Raw genomic sequence first — 14,799 nt, 5'->3', positions numbered from 1 at the left:
GCCGGGAGCCCCGGGGACGGTGACGGTCCCAGGACAGGGATGTTCGGGGACGCCGGGAGCCCCGGGGACGGTGACGGTCCCAGGACAGGGATGCCCGCGGCCCCACTCACCGTGTGGGGAGAGGCTGAGAGCGGCGGCGGCGGCGGCGCGGAGCGGGGCGGGAGGGGCGCGGAGCAGCTGCAGCATCAGCGCGGGGCAGCGCGGCGGGGAGCGGGCCGGGGCAAGGGTCGGTGCCCAGGGGAGCGCCCGGGTCGATGCTCCGGTCGGTGCCCCGGTGGATGCTCCGGTCGGTGCCCAGGTGAGTGCCCCGGTGGATGCTCCGGTCGGTGCCCAGGTGAGTGCCCGGACCGGAGCGCAGCCCAGGCGGAACAGGACTAGGGCGCAGAGCGCCAGCGCGGGCACGGAGCGGAGCGGGACCCGCATGTCTGCCCGGGCCACCCGCGGCCGCCCTATTTGTACGGCGGCCCGGAGCGCCGCCCCGGGCGGCCCCGGCGCCCCCCTCCCTGACAGCCCCCTCCCCTCTTCTCCCCGTCCCTCTTCCCATTCCTCCGTCCCTATCTCTATCCCCCCTCCCCTCCACCCCCATCTACCTCCCGGCCATCCCTCCCAGTTTCCATGTCCCTCGTCTCCCGCCCTACTCTTTCTCCCTCTCTCCTTCTCCCCATCCTTCTCTCGTTGCCTTCAGCCTTATCCATCATTCCATCCATCCATCCCTGCCTCACCCCTGCATTCCTCCGGTTCTTCTCTTTCTCCCGGTCCGTCTCTCCCTGCGTCCCTCCCGGGCTCGTCCCCACCACCGTCCTTCTCTCTCCCTCCCTCCATCCCTGTGGCCGGGGGTCGGGGGCGGCCACCCCCGCCTGCCTCTGCTGTCCCCAGAGCCGCAGAGCCCGGGACTACTGAGGACGAGAGACCCGGGGACATCCCCAGCCCGTCCCGGTTCCGTGGAGAAGGGAGCGGGACCTGGGGCACCCGTGCGCCCCGATCTCTCTGGGGTGGGGGTGCTCAGGGGGGAATCCCCCGCCCGCCTCTCAGAGCGGAGGCGCTCGTCCTTCCCGGGGGGAAACGCCTCCCGCGGGGCACCGGGGACCAGGGACCGGGGACCTGCTCCCGGTTTCTCCCGCCGCTGTCAGCCCCGCGCCTCCCGCCCAGGCTGCGGCGGGTGACGTCACGGCCGCGGAGGGTGACGTCACGCCTCCCCGCGCCGTGCTCCCGGCGGCCGCCGCCAGGGGGCGCCCTCGGCCGCGGCGGGGCCCCGGGCCCAGCGCCCCTCCACGCGCGAAGTCTCGCGAGATCCGCGCGCTTCTCGCGGGAGCACGCGAACATGGCGGCGGCAGCGGCGGCTGAGGGCGCCGAGCCCCCCCCGGAGCCGCCCCCGGCCCCGGAGCCCCCGGCCCCGCCAGAGCCGCCCGCCGCCGACGCCGAGACCGGGTATGTCCCTCCCTGGGCGGGCCCCTGAGACCCCCGCACTCCCCGTGCCCTGAGGGCTCCGCGGGACCTGCCCCGTTATCATGGGAACGGGGACGGGGCTCCCTCGGGCCGAGCGGCAGCGGGTCCCGGCTGTGCCCCACTGCGGGCTCCGCTCTGACCCCTGTGCTCTGGCAGGGCCGACGCCGCCGTGGTGGATGTCAGCGCGGGCCTGGAGAGCGAGTCTGCCCACGGGAAGGAGCCGCTGGTAGGTGCCGTGGGCAGGGGGGGCTCGGTGCGGCCCCGGCGGGAGCGTCCCCCAGCCCCAGCGCTGCCTCCTTAAAAACTTCTTTTGGAAATTAAACCTTCACCCGTGTGGCTCATCCTCACGAGCTGCGTGTACAGAACAGCTCCAGCCTGCTCGCAGCGCGGCTGTGGATCAGGAGACAGGATTTATTCCCTCTGAAATGCCATGGTGGCACGCTGCTGCCCGCAGCCCGTGTTCCCTGCCGCGGGCACGCTTTGATTCCCGGCCCTGCTCCGCTTCCAGGATGCTGCCGGGGACGGCGCCGAGGCCATGGATGTCCAGGGCGGCTCGGGGGACGAGGAGAACGTGCGGCAGCTCGGCGAGATCGAGCTGCAGTGTGGGATCTGCACCAAGTGGTTCACAGCTGACACCTTCGGCATCGACACCACGTACGTGACCAGGGGCAGCACACGGGGCAGCACACGGCTTTGGGAGCAGAAGTGGAGTGTTTGGAGTCTGAGTTCCCAAGGACCTGTCCATGTCCTTGAACACTTGGGAGCTGGTGTGTTGTGTAAACAAAGCTTTGTCCATGATAAAAGCACCCCCAGGAAATACCACTGAGCCTCTAAGATATTTGTGGTTTTAGGGAAGGAAGAAATGATTGGATTTTAACCTGGAATAATTAGTTTCTTAACCCAGTGTAGTACAGAATAATTAATTTTCTTTCACTCCAGGAAGGACATTGAGGGGCTGGAGCACGTTCAGGGAAGGGAACAGAGCTGGAGAAGGGTCTGGAGCACCAGGAAGTGCTGAGGGAGCTGGGAAGAGGGTTAAGCCTGGAGAAAAGGAGGCTCAGGAGAAACCTTGTGGCTCTGCACAACTCCCTACCAGGAGGGGACAGCTGGGGGGTTCAGGCTCTGCTCCCAGGGAACAGGGACAGGACAAGGGGAGGTGTCCAAGGAACTGCTGGAGGTGGCACTCAGCTCTCTGGGCTGGGGATAAGGTGGGGATCAGGCACAGCTTGGATTCAGTGGTTTCAGAGATCTTTTTAAACCTCAGAAATTCCGGGATTCTTTAACCTGATACAATAACTACACTGTACCCACCCCTAAGAAAGCTGCTTCTTCCTAGGTCTTGTCTGCCCTTCATGACCAACTACAGCTTCCACTGCAATGTGTGCCACCACAGCGGGAACACGTACTTCCTGAGGAAACAAGCCAGTGAGTTTGGGAAGAGCACCCTGGGAGATGTTTTGTGCAAGATCAGCCTGGGGGGTTGGTTTTGTCTGAAGTCAGTGGGAGGGCTCTGCTGAGACTTTTGGAAAATGACCCAAAATCCCATATTTACACCCATGTGTGGCTTCTTCAAGAAACGTTTCACTACTGATTTATGAGGGTGGTGGAACTGGTTCAGCGAGGGCTGAGTCAGGACAGAATTCGGGAGGTTTTGCAGTTCACTGTGTACACACAGTGATCTTCCCACCAAGTGTAACTGTAGCCCTGGGGTGTTTTGTTTCTCAGATCTCAAGGAAATGTGCCTTAGTGCTCTGGCCAACCTGACGTGGCAGTCGAGGACACAAGATGAGCACCCCAAAACGATGTTCTCCAAGGATAAGGTTTGGCTGTTCGGGAACCGCCCGCGGGCTCACGTCAGTGATGGTGTCAGTGAGGAGGAGCTCACAGCAATGTTTTCTGTTCTTGCAGGATATTATCCCGTTTATTGATAAATACTGGGAGTGTATGACAACACGGCAGAGGCCTGGGAAAATGACTTGGCCCAATAATATTGTCAAAACCATGGTAAGAATTGAGGGTAAATCTGTGGAAGAATTCTGGGTGCTGAGGGCTTGGCTTGGAGCTATAGGGTGAAGATGCTGATGCTTCTTAGGCAGCTGATTTACCTAACACATAGCAGTAGGAACTGCTGGGATTTAAACGCTTGTTAATGAATTTGTTACAATGTTACCCTGTGTAACTCAAACTCCTCTGATTTAGTGTAAAGAAAGAGACGTGTTCCTTGTGAAAGAGCATCCAGACCCAGGCAGTAAAGACCCAGAGGAAGATTACCCCAAATTTGGGCTTCTAGACCAGGTATGTGATGGGAGACAGGAGGAGGGTGGGGAGCTGAGAGGGGAGTGGGGGGTCCCTCCTGTGTTGTGCCAGCAGTGGGTGGCAGCCCCAGTAGCTGGAGTGCCCTGCTCAGACTGGGAGTGTTCCCTTTGACCAAGGCTGTACAGCAGATTATTTGATCTCTTGCAGGATCTTGCCAATATTGGTCCAGCCTATGACAACCAGAAACAGAACAACACCGTGTCCACGAGTGGAAGCTTAAATGGCAAGTTCTTTACTCAGGAGGGGTCTGGGTGTTTGAGACTATGCTGCATTTCCCATGGGCATCTGTGCAGTTAAACTGTTAAACTGTCCTGTGAGCTGAGCTTATGCTCAGAACAGTCTCACTGTGCCTTTTCATGGAAGGATTAATTTTGTATCTTGGGAAGGTTCAGCTGTTTCTTTAGTGTGACCAGGTAAATCAAGATGCTCGGTGAAAGCTGAGCTTGTCACTTTGCTCTTAGAATGGTTTTAAATTATCTCCTTGAGTTATTGAGATTTCCCATCTTGCTGAGGGTAGTCAGGGCGGCCTTGCTGTAGTAAATGAACTATTAATGGGTTTATATATTAATAATCTTTATTGAGCACATCCCAGTAGTACAGACAGGAGGTATTTGGGTCTTTTTAAAGCAGGATATAGATAGCTCAGGTGTGTTGTTTCCATGTCATGCACTGGTTGCTTTTTATTTCATTTCTGGGAGACTGACAAATATGTGGTGCCACTTCTGTTCTTGCAGGTGGAGCCTCTCTGGGAGGTGAATATTTACCTTTCAGCTTCTAAAACTTAAGTATTGCTGTTTGCAAAGCTTTCCTTGCTCGATTCTCTTAGAAGCCAAAGTCAATCAAAAATGAAAGCGTGCCCTGATGTGATTGCAGTTGGACTTCAATTCAAACCAGCAATTCCATTCTTTTATCTTAGTAGTTAGAAGCTTTTAATTGCCATATTCTGCCCTACTTGGCTGGTTTTGTTTATTTATTTTACACTTATGTTTATTTTTTCTGTATCGATAGACCTGATGCTGTCATTTTAATGCTTAAACAATTGGTCCGAAATTTACAGTGCAATGGTTTGGGCAAGGCATTGTTGACAAACTGGAGATCCTGAATGTTTGTCTGCACTGAAATCAGGGCGTGCAGCTGGATCAGGTCATGTTTGTGCAGAATATGGCATTCCCTGGATGGTCTGGATCCCTTACACCGTAAGGGAATGCTGGTGATGAAAGAGCTGACTGGATTTTTAGTTACCACACAAATGTGGTTCATTGAGGTGTTTATCTACAGTACATGAAATTTCCATAGTTTTCCTTATAAATCAGCAGTGATATCTTTGGAAATAGCAGGATGATATAATGCCTGTATGATTTAATTTATTAAAACATGCTGATATTAGTTGAATTAAATTTAACATGTAACCTTTCCTAACCTTCAGTTTTATAACTGAGTGCTGAGTTCAAACTGATTTGCTGCTCAATAATAGAACTGGTTTCAGTAGTACTGAAGAGAAACACCTCTTGCTTTTCATTGTTCCTCAATTTAGGTGTGTTTTATTTTGTAGATGGAATTGAAAATTGAGTGCTTATTGCTGGTTGGTGTCAGTGTTCCTCCAGCACAGGTTCACTGGGTTGGTGGCTGTGCTCTAGGGTGGGATTCTGCTGCTCCTGCAGAAATAGATTTGGGCTGTGACTGGAGTCTCCATTAATAGTAACAATAATAATAATAATAATAATAATAATAATAATAATAATAATAATAATAATAATAATAATAATGACCCTGAAGTGGATCCCTGTGCTGCTGCCTGTAAATCTTCTGATGACAGAAAAGATTCTTAATTCTCACCTGAAAAGCTCAGATTGAGCTTGTTTTGCTGCTCAGTCTCCTTTAGTTTCTGCTCCAAATTCAGACACCTCAAGAGCTGACCAGAAGCCACATAAAGCTGTGGGTTTTGCTGTGCTCGTTGGCAGTGAAGTCTGGTTCACATTAACTGTGGACCAAGGCACCTGAGCCCATGGGTTGATTTTGGTTTGGCTGCTCTGCCCCTCTCCCCTGGAGATCCCGTGCGGGCGAGCAGCAGCTCCTGAGCTGCCTGTTTGTGTGTCCAGGGGGAATGGCTGCCGGGGGCAGCGGGAAGGGCCGAGGGGCCAAGCGCAAGCAGCAGGACGGAGGGACCACGGGGACAGCCAAGAAAACCCGGAGGTGAGAGCAGGGGTGCCCTGAGGGGACAGGGCTGGGCACGGGGGTGGGCAGAAGGACAGGGACAGGGGTGGGTATGGGGATGGGTGCGGGGATGGGCACAGGGGTGGGCACGGGGGTGGGTGCAGGGATAGGTGAGGGGATGGGTACCAGTCAGGGACAGCAGCACTCAGACGCCCTGAGCTGCCTCCCAGCTGTCTCTGCCCTGGGGGGGTGTCTGGGGGTCACTCCAGAGCCCTGTCATGTCACTGATGACATACAAGTCACAAACTATAAATGATTTGCAGTGGATGATTGTGCTCCTTTCACACAGACACGAGTGTGTGTCCCCTGAGCACAGGGACAGCTCTGCAGGGGGTGTCCTGGGCTGGCAGGTGACAGCAGCTGGAGATGCCAGCGTGGGGTTTCTGTGTTTCAGTGACCCGTTGTTCTCGGCTCAGCGCCTGCCCCCTCACGGGTACCCTCTGGAGCACCCCTTCAACAAGGACGGCTATCGCTACATCCTGGCCGAGCCTGACCCCCATGCACCTGACCCAGAGAAGCTGGAGCTGGACTGTTGGGCAGGAAAACCGATTCCTGGGGATCTGTACAGAGCCTGCCTGTATGAACGAGTCCTCCTGGCGCTGCATGACCGAGGTACAGAGCCCGTTAATCTGTGCAGGTCGTGTTTCCTCTCAGAGACGTCTCGGTAACCTCTCGTTACCAGGCAGAGCTGCTCTCAGAGGTGCAGAGGTTAAATCCACCTCTGTGTGTTCAGTTCCTTTTGGCACCACCACGTTAAAAATCAGAAATGAGTGCTTGTGTGCTCCCCTGCAGCTCCCCAGCTGAAGATCTCTGATGACAGACTGACTGTTGTTGGTGAGAAGGGCTATTCCATGGTGCGAGCCTCGCACGGCGTGCGGAAGGGAGCCTGGTACTTCGAAATCTCCATGGATGAGATGCCTCCAGACACAGCTGCCAGATTAGGCTGGTCACAGCCCTTGGGTAAATCATTCTACAAAACACTTCTTAGTAGCTGCTCCTGCTACACTCCCTGTGTTCACCATGAAACGTTTGTTTCCACAGGGAACCTCCAAGCCCCTCTGGGATACGACAAGTTCAGTTACTCCTGGCGCAGCAAAAAGGGAACCAAGTTTCACCAGTCCATAGGGAAACACTATTCCTCTGGCTATGGACAGGGAGATGTCCTGGGATTTTACATCAGCCTTCCAGAGGATACTGAGACAGCCAAATCCCTGCCTGACACCTACAAAGACAAGGTGAGGTGCACATTCACTGTTGCATTAAGCATTGGCAGGTGGAAAACAGGAAAATGAATGGATGTGGCCTCACTCGTGCCCCTTTCCGTGCATCCTTCCCATCCTGCCTCTCAGTACCTCTGTGGTTCGTGGGGGAGAGGCCCAAAGTGTTGATCTCAAGAAAGCAAAATTCTCCTGGATGGGATTGCCCACATCTCCTTTCACCTTCCCCTCCCGGCTCTCAAATCTCTGAGCTGTGGGAATCACTCCTCACAGGTACTCTGACACCAGGCATGCCTGGCCCTGAGCAGGGCAGGTGACAGGTAACAGTTTTCCAGGCTTGTTCTTGATGTTTGCTGCTGGTGTTGTTTCAGGCTTTGATCAAATTCAAAAGCTACTTGTACTTTGAAGAGAAGGATTTTGTGGACAAAGCAGAGAAGAGCCTAAAGCAAGCCCCTGGAAGCCAGGTGAGTTGTTGCTGTCACTTCAGCACGTGCCTGGCCTGAGTGAAAGGGAGCAGGGACTAATTCTGTCAGGGTTGCTGTGTTCTCACAACCACCATCAGTGGGAAAACCCTTCATTTTTCAGATCATATTCTTCAAGAATGGTGTCAGCCAAGGAGTTGCCTTTAAGGACATCTTTGAGGGGGTTTATTTTCCTGCCATTTCTCTGTACAAAGGCTGCACGGTAAGTGAGGGGTCTCTGAAAGGGAATTCGTAAATCCATCAGTTTCAGTAATGCACAAAGTGTGGGCACTCCAGGAGTGTGCCAAGTGAAAAGGAAAGATGGGAATCACTTTAGTGACTCTGGAACAATCTTCCTGTTCACATGTGTAATGAGATTATCAAATTGCTGAAGTAACATCAGCAGTGTTTGTTCCTGTGGGCTTGCACAGGGTGTGGGGAGGCTCAGGAGTAGGAAGGGATGAGGACAGAGCACTAGAGAAATTTTCCTGGATTTTTAGATTTAATGAAAATATACATTCCACAGGTTTCTATAAACTTTGGGCCATATTTCAAGTATCCACCGAGAGACATCACTTACCATCCTGTAAGTAAAACTGAAGCTTCTCCCCCCATCTGAGAGCCTCATTGTTTAAATCAGAGATATTTTGGGATGATTCATACCACACCTGTAACTGTCCTTCAGTCTCAGTACCTGGATAGTGCAGCCAAAAGGATCCTGTTTAAAAATATGTAAGGACAGATATCCACATAAATCATTAAATTTTAATGAAATAATAAGTGCTGTTATCTTGTTCCTCTTGATAGATTGTTGCCTGCATTGGCCTTGTTTGTCAGTAAGGGAACTGAGTTGTTGTTCAAGGAAACACTTGGAATTCCCCCCTTGCCACTAATGTTTTGAGGAGGGAAACAGCCCTGGAATGTCCTGGAACTGTCCAAGAGTGGAGCTAACTCTGCTTCCCTCTGCAGATGAGTGACATGGGCTGGGGGGCCGTGGTGGAGCACACGCTGGCCGATGTCCTGTACCACGTGGAGACAGAGGTGGATGGCAGGAGGAGCCCACCCTGGGAGCCATAAACACCCACCACTGTGGATTTATTGCAGAGGAGCATCCATCTCTCTCAGTGACCAGCCCAGGACCCCACAGGCCGAGGTGATGCAGCCCTGGCTGGCAGGTGTTTGTGTGTGTGTGTTCACAGCTCCCCACTGCCCCTGCCAGGCAGTTCTGGGCTGTTTGGTGCTTGTGTGGGGCCTTTCTGGGAGCCCCCAGTACCATGAGACTGTCACTGGCTGGAGAAGGGGGTGTAAGAGGTCAGGTGTGGGTGCAGTGACCCCTGTGCTCAGGTGTGTTTGGCTGATGGTGACCAACAGCTCCCAGCCAGGACGGCTCTGTTGGAACCACACTGCTGCATGTTAGACTGAAATTTGGGCTTCTGTCCAAACTGTATTTTTTTTCCCCACGGACTGGAAACCACTTTAAAAATAAAGGCTTTAACTCTTCTTTTTATTCTTGTTTTTGTCTTGTAAATTGTTACAGGTGACATTTGTACTCAAAGTAGCAACAGGTGGAGATCTTTCGAGTGCACAGGTGTTAATGGGGCCTCTTGCTAATGACCATCATTGCAGAACTTGGGGTGAATAAATAATTTGACACTTCTTATGTGTTGGTACAGGAAAAAATAAATTAGAGCTGCTTTGAGGGGAAGAGAAAACAAAAATAAGTGCTGTGTTTGAGTTTTGGGAGAGTAAAATTTGAGGTTCAGTCAGGCCTGTGTTTGCCTCACTGAGGATGTACCTTCCCAGCTGTCTCCCTAATAACTAATTAGTCCAGAGCTTTAAATGTAGACAGCACTAATTATAGCTTTATTTATTCGTTGAAAGTAATTAGGGAGGGTGGAGTTGGCTGACTGGGCCAGCACATGCTCAGTTAAGCGACTGCAAGAATTAAATTTGTGGTGCTGCACTTACACAATGAGCTTCAATAAATAAACCTTTATATTTATTGGTTGTAACTGCATTAATTAGTGGAGTCTGCTGTTCAAGGCCTTGGTGAATTGGAGTGACAAGGTTCCATGCTTTGAGGGAAGCCCTGCAGGGGGTGGTCAGCAGGTCACAGGCACCGGCCGGGCCAGGCGCTGCCGGAGGTGTTTGGCGAAGTCCACCTGTGTCTGGGACAGGACCTGGTTGATGATGGTCTTGGGCAGCCAGCCCTGGGGAGGAGCAAACACAGCCTGTGAGCAGAACCTGCCCCCCCGACCCCGGCTCCCCCTGGCTCCCCCCAGCTCTGGCTCCCCCTGGCTCCCCCCAGCTCTGGCTCCCCCCAGCCCCAGCCCCCGGCTCCCTCCAGCCCCAGCCCCTGGCTCCCCCCAGCTCCCCCCAGCTCCAGCTCCCTCCAGCCCCAGCCCCTGGCTCCCCCCAGCTCCCCACAGCTCCAGCTCCCTCCAGCCCCAGCCCCTGGCTCCCCCCAGCCCCCAGCTCCCCTTCACTCCCCCCAGTTCCCCCCAGTTCCCCCCAGCTCCCCCCAGCCCCCGGTACCTTGAGGTCGATGCTCAGCAGCCAGGTGAGCCTGGTCTGGGAGGGGCTGCCGGGCAGTGGCCGCAGGACCATGCAGGTGGGACCATTCTCGGCCCTGGTGGGGGAGAGACCCAGCTCAGACCCAAACCTGGACTTTTCAGCCTCAAAACTGCACTTTGGGGTTCCAGCAGCAGCTCCTGCTGCCCATAGAAACCCAGCCCATAGTAAAACCCTTCTGCCCTGCAGGAATCTCCCCCCCGCACACACAGAACTGGATTGTGGTACCTTATGAACCCCTCCTGCTCAGGCATGGCCCCGTAGGTCGTGGACATCCCGGCCAGGACACAAGTGGAGCCGCGTCTCTTGGAGCACCGGACGCTCACGAAGTCCCGAGGCCCAACAATGTTCCCAGGGGTCGCGGCCGCCTTCTCATGGGTGATCACTGTGTCCTTCCCAATCTTCTCCAGAATCTGCAGTTTAGAATTAAACTTTCATTTCAAGTGTTTACTGCAAGCACAGATAAAAGCTGCCTTTGGTTACCAGGTGTTCATACAGGGTCTGACAAAGACTTGGTGTTTACAGTGACAGTAATTCCAAATACTTGCTTGCCCCCAGGTGCAGAACTGTTTTCAATTCCTGAGTGAAAAGCTATTCCCTTACTGCTTCTCTCATTCCTTGTGCCTTGGGGCTATTTCTTCCCCAGATCTGCCCCAATTTCCAGCAGAACTGGCTGCTGCTTGCAGGAAAGTGCCTTTCCTGCAGAATTAGTCACACAGAAGCGGCTCCAGACTCGCCTCTGCTGCAGCAGCGACACAGATACCACAAAAACTCCTCTACATCTGCAGCAGGAAACAGAACACAGGCTGGCTGTGACAGGTCTGACACACATCTCCTACCCTGACTTCTTTGACGTTGGGGTTCCAGTCTCCCATCTGCTCCATGTTGTCCACCAGCTCTCCATACACGGTGTCCAGGGGCTGGTCCACCACCACCTCCAGCCGGAACACCTTCCCCACATCCGGCAGCACCTTGCTCAGCACTTTATCTCCATTACCCTGGGGAGGGGATGGCAGAGTGACCACCAGAGCTGCTCACAGGAGGAGGGCTGCAAGGCAGGACCGCAGGGCAGAGCACCCACCGCCACCGTCTCTGTCTTCCAGTCGTCCTGGTCCTCAAGGATTCTGAGCGATTTCTGCAGGGCTTCCTCCCCTTGCTTGATGTAAGACATTTCCATCTCGCTGAAGGGTTTCTCCTCCAGCCTCGAGCCTGCCAGCAGCAGACAAAGGCAGGGCTGAGTGCAAGGACAGAATCGAGTGCCAGATGAGCTTTATCTACACCAAATTCCCTTCTCTGTGCCCAGGGGATGGGGATTAAACCCAGTTCCCACTCTGCCTTTGGTTCAGCAGAAGCACAGCCCACCCTCAAGCAGGTTTTCCCCAGCTGCTCTCTGGAGACCCAGCCTGTGACGGTTTCCAGCAGGAAGGAACAGACCCCTGAGGTGTCACTTACTGAGCAAGGAGCTCCTCCTGCGCACCTGGTGGATCCAGGTGCCGGGTCCCGGGCTGTGGCTGGCCAGCCTGCTCAGCTCCTGGCTGATGGCCACGGCAGCTTGTCTCCTCAGACCTGGGGGAGAGAGCGTGTCACCCGCTGGCACCGCCCTGCCGTGGGCTTTTCCCGAGTTTAAACATGGACAGGGCCCTGCTTGTCCCCATCTCGGTGTCCCTACAGGCACAGGGGGCAGGTGGTTGCCATCACACTGCCCTGGCACAGGTCAGCCTAAGCAATCCTGGGTTTGGTTCCAGCTCTGAACCACTCAGCAGCAAAAATACTGAGGAGCATCCTGCAGGTGCCCAGGAAAGAGCATGGAAATGGAGCACAGAGGCACAAACGCCTCACAGCCAGAGGGAGGGTGACCCAGAGCTGCTCACAGGGACATGAGCCAGCCCCTCAGGCCCCAGTGACACGTCTGGTAGCAAAAAGGGGTTTAGGGACAGTAAATCCCAGAACCCAACATGCTACAGAGTGGGGAGAACATCCCTGAGGTCCCAGCCACCACCCTGAGGAGTACAGAAAGAAAGAGGGTCCCTTCTGGAGCCTGGGACTCAACAGGAGCTTTTCTAATAAACTTTTGTCAGAAACTCCCTCTGGGCTGCCCCTGACAGCAGGGAGAGAATCCCTGAGCCCCGGCCTCATCCTGCCCCAGACAGACGGAGAGGAGCTGTCCCAACCTCATCCCACCCCAGACAGACGGACAGGGGCTGTCCCAGCCTCATCCTGCCCCAGACAGACGGACTGGAGCTGTCCTGACCTCATCCCACCCCAGACAGACGGACATGAGCTGTCCTGACCTCATCCTGCCCCAGACAGACGGACAGGAGCTGTCCCAGCCTCATCCTGCCCCAGACAGACGGACAGGAGCTGTCCCAGCCTCATCCCACCCCAGACAGACAGACAGGGGCTGTCCTGAACTCATCCCACCCCAGACAGACGGACAGGAGCTGTCCCAGCCTCATCCTGCCCCAGACAGACGGACAGGGGCTGTCCCAACCTCATCCCACCCCAGACAGACGGACAGGAGCTGTCCCAGCCTCATCCCACCCCAGACAGACGGACAGGAGCTGTCCTGACCTCATCCCACCCCAGACAGACGGACAGGAGCTGTCCCAGCCTCATCCTGCCCCAGACAGACGGACAGGAGCTGTCCTGACCTCATCCTGCCCCAGACAGACGGACAGGAGCTGTCCTGACCTCATCCCACCCCAGACAGACGGACAGGAGCTGTCCCAGCCTCATCCTGCCCCAGACAGACGGACAGGAGCTGTCCTGACCTCATCCTGCCCCAGACAGACGGACAGGAACTGTCCCAGCCTCATCCTGCCCCAGACAGACGGACAGGAACTGTCCCAGCCTCATCCCACCCCAGACAGACGGACAGGAGCTGTCCCAGCCTGCTCACCGGTCATGTTGCGCAGGTGGCGGTAGGAGATGGCAGCGCAGAGCTTGGATGTGGCTGGCAGCATCTCCCTGTGGGGCTGGAGCTGTGGGCTGGGGAGTGGCTGTGGTGGCCTCAGCGGTGGCCTCAGCGGTGTCTGTCTGTCTGTCCGTGCCGAGCGCTGCTCTGGTCCAGCCCGGCCGTGCACGGCCTTAAGTACCAGGGGCTGAAGGATTCTCCCCCGTCAGCCGGGAGATAAGAGCGTCACTCCGGGCTGGGCCCCGCGGGCCAAGGCCAGCCCCGGCTCCCCTCGCATCTGCGGCTCAGCCGGGCACGGGGCTGGGAGCGTGCTGGACACGGCAGAGCCCCGGGGAACCTGCACCTCCTGGGGCTGGACACAGCAGAACCCCGGGGAACCTGCAGCTCCTGGGGCTGGGAGCGTGCTGGACACGGCAGAGCCCCGGGCTGGGAGCGTGCTGGACACGGCAGAGCCCCGGGCTGGGAGCGTGCTGGACACGGCAGCTCCTGGGGCTGGGAGCGTGCTGGACACGGCAGAGCCCCGGGGAACCTGCAGCTCCCGGGGCTGGGGCAGGCAGAGCCCCCAGAGCCCCCTGTCCTGCCAGGACAGAAAGCACAGCACACGGACCTGGGCGCCCTGGCAGGGATCATCCTCACAGTCACCATCATCATGGCTGGAAAAGACCTCCAAGGTCATCAAGTCCAACCTTTGATGGGTAACAATGGATAATGAGGGATAACAAGGGATAACGATGGACGGTGTCATCTCACAGCACAATCATTGTGGATAACGAGCCAGGCTGAGCCCCTGTAAACACCGTGTACAAGAGCCAGAAGAGCCCACAGAACACTGAATATTAAATACATTGAGCTGCTGAGCCTGGGAGTGAAGTGAGGGGCAGCCCCCCTGTTCCCAGGCCCCGTTATCTGCCCCAGGACACGGCAGAGCAGCGATAACGCTCAAGGCTGAAATGACATTTCTGGGATGAATTACGGCCTGGAGATCAGCAGCCCCAGGAACCTGTGAATTACAGCTGCTTCCTTTGACGTCAGCCCCTGCACCCTCCTGCAGGGAGCCTGACCTTCCTCCCCCATTCCAGCAAGCTGGCCCAGGGGGAGGTCACCCCCTCACTGTGCCAGCAGCCCGGCCCCAGGGAGCCCTTTTCTCCCCCCACCTGTCCCCAGCTTTCCTGAGATGATTCCAGTCCCACCTGCCATGCAGAACAGTCCTGCTGCTCCCTGGGCTGTTCCTCTCTGCTGCCAGGGCTGCCACTCTCCACTGTGCCCCAGAAAACACCTCAGGTCAGCGTGTGGGGTTAGACCGAGGTGCTGGAGGGACAGCAGGGAGGCAGAAGCTGCATTGTCCCTTCCCAAAACGTTTCCTGGAAACCCCTCTCTGCAGCCTTGCTCCCACAAGTGTGACTGCCAGGTGATGGCACAGCTCTCCCCATCTCTGTTCTTCACCCACCTGCTCCCACCTCCCTGGGGAGGGAAACCCAGGGGGGTTTGAAATCCCCAAATCCCAGCCAGGAGCGTCTGGCCCAGCACATGCAGAGCACTGAGAGCTCGGGGACACCAGAGACACCCCAGAACTGTGCAGTGTCCCCAGCCCTCAGTCCCCCTCCCTGAGAGACAGCAGGGAACAATCCAGGACTGTTATCCCAGATGGAGCAGCCACTCC

At 55.9% G+C, this 14,799-nt stretch overlaps 2 protein-coding genes across 4 annotated transcripts; one reads left to right on the top strand and one right to left on the bottom strand.

Annotated features, from left to right (window-relative positions):
* Positions 1–1,329: 1,329 nt before the first annotated feature.
* On the top strand, positions 1,330–9,159 carry ASH2L (ASH2 like, histone lysine methyltransferase complex subunit). Of its 2 annotated transcripts, XM_058859233.1 has the most exons (17): positions 1,330–1,428; positions 1,603–1,672; positions 1,955–2,100; positions 2,783–2,871; positions 3,172–3,266; positions 3,355–3,450; positions 3,646–3,741; positions 3,910–3,985; positions 4,497–4,514; positions 5,862–5,955; positions 6,371–6,588; positions 6,769–6,936; positions 7,018–7,211; positions 7,565–7,657; positions 7,779–7,877; positions 8,181–8,240; positions 8,624–9,159. In XM_058859233.1, exons 3-17 carry the CDS (start codon positions 1,982–1,984, stop codon positions 8,729–8,731), a joined length of 1,623 nt encoding a protein of 540 aa, XP_058715216.1. In that variant the 5' UTR covers positions 1,330–1,428; positions 1,603–1,672; positions 1,955–1,981; the 3' UTR covers positions 8,732–9,159. The 2 variants fall into 2 exon arrangements, with proteins under 2 accessions (XP_058715216.1, XP_058715217.1); XM_058859234.1 differs by lacking the exon at positions 4,497–4,514.
* A 140-nt stretch (positions 9,160–9,299) lies between these two features.
* STAR (steroidogenic acute regulatory protein) lies at positions 9,300–14,529 on the bottom strand. Of its 2 annotated transcripts, XM_058859239.1 has the most exons (8): positions 14,330–14,529; positions 13,125–13,326; positions 11,678–11,791; positions 11,307–11,434; positions 11,065–11,223; positions 10,454–10,638; positions 10,190–10,283; positions 9,300–9,864 (listed from the first exon to the last, which is right to left on the bottom strand). In XM_058859239.1, the coding sequence occupies exons 2-8, from the start codon at positions 13,186–13,188 to the stop codon at positions 9,757–9,759; spliced, it is 852 nt and encodes a 283-aa protein (XP_058715222.1). In that variant the 5' UTR covers positions 13,189–13,326; positions 14,330–14,529; the 3' UTR covers positions 9,300–9,756. The 2 variants fall into 2 exon arrangements, with proteins under 2 accessions (XP_058715222.1, XP_058715223.1); XM_058859240.1 differs by lacking the exon at positions 14,330–14,529 and having other exon boundaries at positions 13,125–13,327.
* Between the last annotated feature and the right edge of the window lie 270 nt (positions 14,530–14,799).

The sequence above is a fragment of the Poecile atricapillus genome, chromosome 29 (genome assembly GCF_030490865.1).
Source record: "Poecile atricapillus isolate bPoeAtr1 chromosome 29, bPoeAtr1.hap1, whole genome shotgun sequence".
NCBI classification, from domain to species: Eukaryota; Metazoa; Chordata; class Aves; order Passeriformes; family Paridae; genus Poecile; species Poecile atricapillus.
The sequence above is the reverse complement of the archived record's forward strand: the minus strand, read 5'-3'. Positions and strand labels throughout refer to the sequence as shown.

Excerpts from the sequence above, each read along its gene's own strand:
- ASH2L (XM_058859233.1), top strand. The coding sequence starts at position 1,982 with ATGGATGTCCAGGGCGGCTCGGGGGACGAGGAGAACGTGCGGCAGCTC. Across the intron at positions 2,872-3,171 it reads CTTCCTGAGGAAACAAGCCA|ATCTCAAGGAAATGTGCCTT; the intron begins GTGAGTTTGGGA and ends TTTGTTTCTCAG. Across the intron at positions 5,956-6,370 it reads ACAGCCAAGAAAACCCGGAG|TGACCCGTTGTTCTCGGCTC; the intron begins GTGAGAGCAGGG and ends TCTGTGTTTCAG.
- STAR (XM_058859239.1), bottom strand. The coding sequence starts at position 13,188 with ATGCTGCCAGCCACATCCAAGCTCTGCGCTGCCATCTCCTACCGCCAC. Across the intron at positions 11,792-13,124 it reads CCACCTGCGCAACATGACCG|GTCTGAGGAGACAAGCTGCC; the intron begins GTGAGCAGGCTG and ends TCTCTCCCCCAG. Across the intron at positions 9,865-10,189 it reads TGCTGAGCATCGACCTCAAG|GGCTGGCTGCCCAAGACCAT; the intron begins GTACCGGGGGCT and ends GCTCCTCCCCAG.